Source organism: Drosophila serrata, unplaced genomic scaffold (assembly GCF_035046125.1).
Source record: "Drosophila serrata isolate PLE 108 unplaced genomic scaffold, ASM3504612v1 contig_293, whole genome shotgun sequence".
Lineage (NCBI taxonomy): Eukaryota > Metazoa > Arthropoda > Insecta > Diptera > Drosophilidae > Drosophila > Drosophila serrata.
The window spans coordinates 3,225,969-3,233,835 of NW_028257191.1; the positions used below are offsets into that span (position 1 = coordinate 3,225,969).

A 7,867-nucleotide genomic window follows, 5' to 3' on the forward strand; every position below is an offset into this window, starting at 1 on the left:
CATCACCGAGAACTTGTTGAATTCAAGGTTTGCGGGAACGTAAAAGAAGAGCGAAGTCTTGAACGAGTTTTTCCTTTTGCTTTTGAAAAGTCGTTACTTTTTCGTACTGGCGCCTGTCCTTTCAGGTAAGGATATTGGTTGCGTCTGGCAACACTGTCCCTTATCGCAAAGTGAAATAAGAAAGATAAGTAAAAAATATTGATTTAAAAACAAAGCTTTTATAAAAGATTTTCATTTAATGTTTCAAAAAATATATTTATTTATTTTAAAGAAATACATTTTTTGGCCAAAGTACTTATATTTTTTATAAATGAATATATATTCGTTACTTTTTATTTTGTTTAATAGAATTTGCTTTATTTTAATTAAATATTTAATTAATATTAATAGATCATTTTAAAATACGCTCATTTTTATTAATTTTATTAACTAAAAACATACATACATTGTTATCATTCTGTGGATATGAAATTGGTTCTCTCTTCTCTTAAGAATCAGCTAACCTTAACTAAGTTAAGATAATATATTTTTAATTAAACCTAATATAGTTTAAGTAAATCTAATTTGTTCTAATATTTTTTAAATTTGTTTGTATCTACTCATTGATTACCCATCGATAGCTAGATATGCAGCTAGAACCCGGTCAATCGATACTATCGCATGTATCGGCCAGCACTAATATCAAAAGAAAACACAGAACGTACACAATTGCGAGCAATTTTGCAGCTACTCAGTGCCACGACTGCCGATCCGATTAGGCTAATCCATCGGGCTCATCCTCCTCCTCCTCCACCTCCTTCGCCGCAGCTGACGCGGCCACGTCCGCGTTCGCGTTCTTAATTGGAGTCGGCCGAACGAGCGGCGAGCAGCGTGAAATTAGCGAAGCAGCAGCAGCACTCGTACCCGCCCCCACATAATTCGTGTGCGTTCCTCCGCCCCGCTGGAGTGGAGAGGTGTGGAGTGTCCCCGACCCCGGCCACGACCATGTCAGTGGATCGCCTCAGTTGTCGCTGGCCAGACCGGAGTTAAGCTTGACTTGTCGGCCGCCTTGCATCCCAGCCTCCCTCCTTCCGTCCACGGCCCCGCATCTAACACAGCTGCTGCTGCCGCTGCCGCTGCTGTTGCTGCTGCTGCTGCAGCTGTCCTCCAGTTGTTCCTGTTGGCCTTCAGGCTACCGATTCCAGAGTCCTGCGGCGCTCACCGCGTGACACCTCCGCCGCCATGCTGCTGGTGCGGCAGCTGTTTGGGGCCTCGGCCAATTCGTGGGCCCGCGCCCTCATAATCTTCGTTTTGGCCTGGGTGGCGCTGGTCTATGTGTTTGTGGTGAAGCTGACAAACACCCAGGGTCAGCAGGCGGCCGGCGAGAGTGAGCTGAATGCCCGACGCATCTCACAGGCGCTCCAGCTGTTGGAGCATACGCGTCAGCGCAACGAGGAGCTCAAACAGCTAATCGACGAGCTGATGAGGTATGTATGGAGGAGGGCAGTGGGGAAAAGGAAAGCATAGTTTTCCTTTCAGGTCTGCTCCATAGAGGTTTTTGTTTTTTTACGAAGCTTTAAATTGTATAAATACATATTTTGGTTGAAACTCAACAATCAAGTTTCGCGCTTGGTTTCGCCCTCTAATATATAGTATACAATCGAAATTAGCATTAATTAGGAGTCCCCAGCAGTAGTCTCTGGTATTTGCGGATGTATAATGGGTTAAAATCAACTTACTTAATGTTTTCCAAGTCGTTTTTTTCAGGCGAACGATAATAATTAAGAAACTATTTCGAATCGACAATCAATAAGAAACTGTGTCAGAAAGCATATGTTGTCAGGCAGTGCTATTATTCTGATTGCCATCGCCGCCTGCGATCTGTGACGATCTGTCATTGGCATCGGCATCGGCATCGGTCAGCCTAATTATGCATACACGTTAACCAGAGATTACACGCAATAAAGAGCTTTGCTTCGCTCACTACACGCCACACACAGATTACTCCCCATTGATTGCATTCTCCCCTCTCTTTTTGTTTATTTTCAGTGACCAACTGGACAAGCAGAGCGCTTTGAAACTGGTGCAGAGGCTGGAGAACGATGCTCTCAACCCGAAAATGGCAGCGGATGCTGTCGGTCCGGAGCCAGAGGCCATGTTCGAATCGGCGCCCGCCGATCTTCGCGGTTGGAATAATGTGGCCGAGGCAGTGGCAGCTGGCAACGATCTAATGGAGGCTGAACATGGCGAGTTTGGTGGCATCGGCGGTGAGCCTAGCCTGGAGTACGAGTTCACGCGCCGTCGCATCCAGACAAACATTGGTGAGATCTGGAATTTCTTCAGCAGCGAGCTGGGCAAAGTGCGCAAGGCAGTGGCCAGCGGTCATGCAAATGCCGCGGATCTGGAGGAGTCCATCAATCAGGTGCTGCTGCAGGGAGCCGAGCACAAGCGATCGCTGCTAAGCGATATGGAGCGGATGCGTCAGTCCGATGGCTACGAGGTCTGGCGTCACAAGGAGGCGCGCGACCTTAGTGATCTGGTGCAGCGCCGTTTGCATCATCTACAGAATCCCAGTGACTGCCAGAATGCACGAAAGCTAGTCTGCAAGCTCAACAAGGTGGGTTCTTCCAATTCAGGAAGTGTCTTGATAATCGGATCGGATCAAGTACGATATATGCATGTATCTATATGTGTCTCAAGCCTTATGTGAAGTGGAATATACTTGGAATTCCTAGGAAGTGACGAGTCGTCGTGTTTGCCGCACAGATTAGCCATAAAACTTGTCCGCTTAATGCCGCGCATTAATCATTTATTTTATGGCCTATCGTGGCTTTTGTGGACTTGGCGTTGAGAAGTATATGTTAATACTTAATTACAATTAATTATTAATAGTTTCTGCGTTTGCTGCTCCCCAAGAAACCCTTCGCCGTTAAGTATCTTACACTCTTTCATTGAGAACTTGCAGAGAACTGTTATTACGTATACGTATATATTATAAACTAATTACTGATTAATTCTTTATTTCCCATTATTATTATTCAGGGCTGTGGCTACGGCTGTCAGCTGCACCATGTGGTATACTGCTTCATTGTGGCCTATGCCACAGAGCGCACGCTTATCCTAAAGTCACGCGGCTGGCGATATCACAAAGGCGGCTGGGAGGAGGTATTCCAGCCGGTGTCCAACAGCTGCCACGACGCCGGCACGGCCAATACATACAATTGGCCTGGTAAGCCCAACACCCAGGTGCTGGTGCTGCCCATTATTGACTCGCTGATGCCGAGACCCCCGTACCTGCCGCTCGCTGTTCCCGAGGATCTGGCGCCGCGCCTCAAGCGTCTCCACGGTGATCCCATCGTCTGGTGGGTGGGACAGTTTCTCAAGTATTTGCTGCGGCCACAGGCGCCAACGCGTGATTTCCTCGTCGCGGGAATGCGTAACCTGGGATGGGAGCGTCCCATTGTGGGGTAAGTATAAGTAGCAAAAAAACCGCTGGAAATGCTTTTCATCATTTTGCATTGCAGGGTCCATGTGCGTCGAACGGACAAAGTGGGCACAGAGGCGGCCTGCCACAGCGTCGAGGAGTATATGACCCATGTGGAGGACTACTATCGCACGCTGGAAGTGAACGGCAGCAGTGTGGTTCGGCGCATCTTCCTCGCCTCGGACGATGCGCAGGTGATTGAAGAGGCACGCCGAAAGTATCCGCAATACCATATCATCGGCGATCCGGAGGTGGCACGCATGGCGTCCGTGTCCACGCGATACACTGACACCGCGCTGAATGGCATCATTCTGGACATCCATTTGCTGTCGATGTCCGACCATCTTGTGTGCACATTCTCGTCGCAGGTCTGTCGTGTCGCCTATGAGATTATGCAAACGCTGTACCCGGATGCAGCGTACCGCTTCAAGTCGCTGGACGACATCTATTACTATGGCGGCCAGAATGCGCACAATCGTCGCGTCGTCATTGCGCACAAGCCGCGTACGCACGAGGACCTGCAACTGCGGGTCGGAGACCTCGTCTCGGTGGCTGGCAACCATTGGGACGGCAACTCCAAGGGGAAGAATACCCGCACCAATCAGGGCGGCCTGTTCCCATCGTTTAAGGTGGAGGAGAAGGTCGACACCGCCAAGCTGCCGCTCTATGCGGGCGTTTAGTCGCAACCAGAACGCCATGTTGTTGGTTGATCGAATCTGTGAATCTCTTATGCCGCATTCCACCCGGAATCATACCTGGTGCCCTTCGGTCGTACTCGAATTCGGAGCCATTGTCTCCAGAATCTCAATTTGATATCTCGCTCTCTCTTACCTTTTTTTTAATGTCCTCGGAATGTCCACAAAGTTCCGACGTCTTCTTCGATCTTCGTGTTTAGTATTTCTGTATTTGTCTTCGTATTTCGTATTTCGTATTTTATTGTCTGGCTTCTGATCTTATGGGTTCGGTGGCCGGATTTGTACAAGTCCTTTTATTAATTAGTAAGTTGAAAGCCGAAGAAATTATGTTGACAAGAATATACATAAATATATATATAAATATATATATATTTAAATAAATTATATATAGGAGTGCATGTAGGTTCACTAAGCGCAATATAGTCTATCATCACGTGTAAAATAGTTGAAAAAGAAAAGATGAATGCAAGAAAAAAGAGTAATTAAAACAAATATCTCATTTAACTCAAGCTTCAATAGCAAAAATGATTACAAAAATAAAAATAGTAATGTTTTAAAAGGAGCAATGCCCCTTTTGGTTTTATTTATAGGTCTAAATAATGTCTTTCTTTGTAAGGTTCAACCATTTTCTAACTTGTTTTTATAAATTATAAACATGAGCAATGTTTTAAATGGATGCCTTTCGGGGGGACTGAAAGATTATCGCAATAATAGCTGGGCTTTTCGTTCGTTTTCGTTCATCTATAAATATAAAATTGTTATTGTTTTGGTTGGTATTTTGTGACCTATATTTATATTATTTGCTTTTGTGCTAGCTCGGTGTGTAATCCACATAATTCGAGACTTGCGTATAAAGCCACACAAAATCCTTTTTTAAATTGGGATAAAGGATTCACATTATATAAATTATTAGTTCAAATACTTAAAGATTTATCTGAAAAGATAAATACTCAAACTTCTTTTTTCATTAGTATCTTAAATTTGTTTTTTATTTAGAAACCACTTGCTTCTATATATTTTAAGCATTTAGTAAAGCAGAGGTCCCGGGTGGCTGACCTCTGAGGTGTCACAGTAAATAAACACGGATATTTATCAATAATATAATATTATTTATAAATTGTTCACTGATTTTTTATGCGTTATTTTTACGAGGGGCTTTTCGCTCCCTGCGGGGTTAAGAACCGACGTCGTCGTCGTCGTCGTTGCTGTCCGGTGCCGGTGAAAGTGCAAATTGGTACTGCGTGCCCTCGTGATGATGAGTCAAGACCAAGTCCCAGGGCAAGCTCCTCTCCTCTCAGGAATTCCACGCCGAAAAACAAGAAAATTCCCAAAAAATCAAAACAAATCAAAACAGGCGCCGGTAAACAGAAAACGTGATAAGCTTCCCTTGTCACAAAAAAATAAACTAAGAATAATAATAATAACAAGAAGAAGAGCTAGCGTGGAAAAGTCGAAGTTTATATACCCTTCGATTGATCAGAAATTGAAATCAATCATAACTAAGACAAAATTCATTATTATATCAGGGGATTATTATTGCAATATTTTGGCTGAATTATGTTTTTTTTTTAAATTGAATTGGATATAAATTATTATATAACAAGAGAGAAAGCTAACTTCGTCAAGCCGAAGTTTGTATACCCATGCAGATTAATTCTATCCATAGGGGGCAATACAATATAAATTATATATATAATTATGTTAAAAAACAATAAAGTAATGCTTTGATTTCATCTATTTTTAACGATCGTTTGTATCGCAGCTATATGATATAGTAGTCCGTAGTAATTTTACCCAAAATTCTAGATTAATATATAATGGCTATATATTAAATTTGATCAAAATCTGATGAAAACTGGAAAAGTTTTAATACTTTTAGTAGTTTTTTTTCTTACAATTTTCCGATCGGTCCTATGGCTGATACATATATATATATATATATATATATATATATATATAGTCCACCGATTTGCCATGCTTCGACTTATATACTAGTAAAATTACATAAAAGAATAACTCCATAGTTTCATTGAAATAGCTTAAATTTGTTTAAAAACAAATCTCGCACACCTGAACATATGATTCTCAACTTGTTCTAACATCCCCGGAACGAAGTGACTGCTGCCGGCCACGTCTCAGATATGTGTTGTGTTACAAAAGTTGCAAGTCATTGTTTACTAGTGTTCAAAGTTAGTAACTAATCATAGATACTTACTGGTCATAGTTAATTACTGATCATAGTTACTTAATGTTCATTGATACTTACTGGTTATAGATACTTACTCTTCAGAGTTACTTACTGATCATAGTTAATAACTGATCATAATTACTTGCTGGTCACAGATACTTACTGTTCAGAGTTACTTACTGGTCATAGATACTTCCTGTTCAGAGTTACTTACTAGTCATAGATAGTTACTGCACATAGTTATTTGTTGATCATAGTTTTTTTTCTTAAAATTTTCCGATCGTTCCTATGACAGCTATATATATGTATATATATAGCCCACCGATTTACCATGCTTCGACTTATATACTAGTAAAATTACATAAAAGAATAACTCCATAGTTTCATTGAAATAGATTAAAACTGTTTCAAAACAAATCTCGCACATCTGACCATATGATTCTCAACTTGTTCTAACAGCCCCGGAACGAAGTGACTGCTGCCGGCCACGTCTCAGAAATGTGTTGTGTTAAAAAAGTTGCAAGTCACTGTTTACTAGTGTTCAAAGTTAGTAAGTGGTCATACATGCTGGTCATAGATATTTACTGTTCTTAGTTACTTACTGGTCATTGTTAATTACTGATCATAGTTACTTACTGGTCATTGTTAATTACTGATCATAGTTACTTAATGTTCATTGATACTTACTGGTCATAGATACCTACTCTTCAGAGTTACTTACTGATCATAGTTAATTATTGATCATAACTACTTGCTGGTCACAGATACTTACTGTTCAGAGTTACTTACTGCTCATAGATACTTCCTGTTCAGAGTTACTTACTAGTCATAGATAGTTACTGCACATAGTTAATTGGTGATCATAGTTTTTTTTTCTTAAAGTTGTCCGATCGTTCCTATGGCAGCTATATATATGTATATATATAGCCCACCGATTTACCATGCTTCGACTTATATACTAGTAAAATTACATAAAAGAATAACTCCATAGTTTCATTGAAATAGATTAAAACTGTTTCAAAACAAATCTCGCACATCTGACCATATGATTCTCAACTTGTTCTAACAGCCCCGGAACGAAGTGACTGCTGCCGGCCAGGGGTCTCAGGAATGTGTTGTTTCAAAAGTTGCAAGTCATTGTTTACTAGTGTTCAAAGTTAGTAACTGATCATACATACTACTTACCGACCATATATACTTACTGATCAAAGTTACTTACAAGTCATAGATACTTACTCTTCAGAGTTACATACTGTTCAAAGTTACTTACAAGTCATAGGTACTTACTGTTCAGAGTTAACTACTGCTCATAGTTTCTTAATGTTCATGGATACTTAATGTTTAGATTTACTTGATGTTCATTGATATTTATTGATCATAGTTACTTACTGGACATAGATACTTCCTGATCATAGTTAATTATTGATCGTTGTTACTTATTGTTCATAGTTACTTACTGGTCATAGATACTTCCTGTTGAAAGATACTTACTTTAACAACCGTTTCTCTGAAAGCTATATT

The 7,867-nt window shown here is 41.1% G+C and overlaps 1 protein-coding gene across 1 annotated transcript; it reads left to right on the forward strand.

Moving 5' to 3' along the window:
* Positions 1-104: 104 nt before the first annotated feature.
* Positions 105-4,720, forward strand: FucT6 (alpha-(1,6)-fucosyltransferase 8). Its single transcript, XM_020952701.2, has 4 exons — positions 105-1,466; positions 2,029-2,596; positions 3,022-3,446; positions 3,504-4,720. Exons 1-4 carry the CDS (start codon positions 1,222-1,224, stop codon positions 4,141-4,143), a joined length of 1,878 nt encoding a protein of 625 aa, XP_020808360.2. The 5' UTR covers positions 105-1,221; the 3' UTR covers positions 4,144-4,720.
* The last annotated feature ends 3,147 nt before the right edge of the window (positions 4,721-7,867 follow it).

Coding starts and splice junctions, on each gene's coding strand:
- FucT6 (XM_020952701.2), top strand. CDS start 1,222: ATGCTGCTGGTGCGGCAGCTGTTTGGGGCCTCGGCCAATTCGTGGGCC. Junction 2,597..3,021: donor TAGTCTGCAAGCTCAACAAG/GTGGGTTCTTCC, acceptor ATTATTATTCAG/GGCTGTGGCTACGGCTGTCA. Junction 3,447..3,503: donor TGGGAGCGTCCCATTGTGGG/GTAAGTATAAGT, acceptor TTTGCATTGCAG/GGTCCATGTGCGTCGAACGG.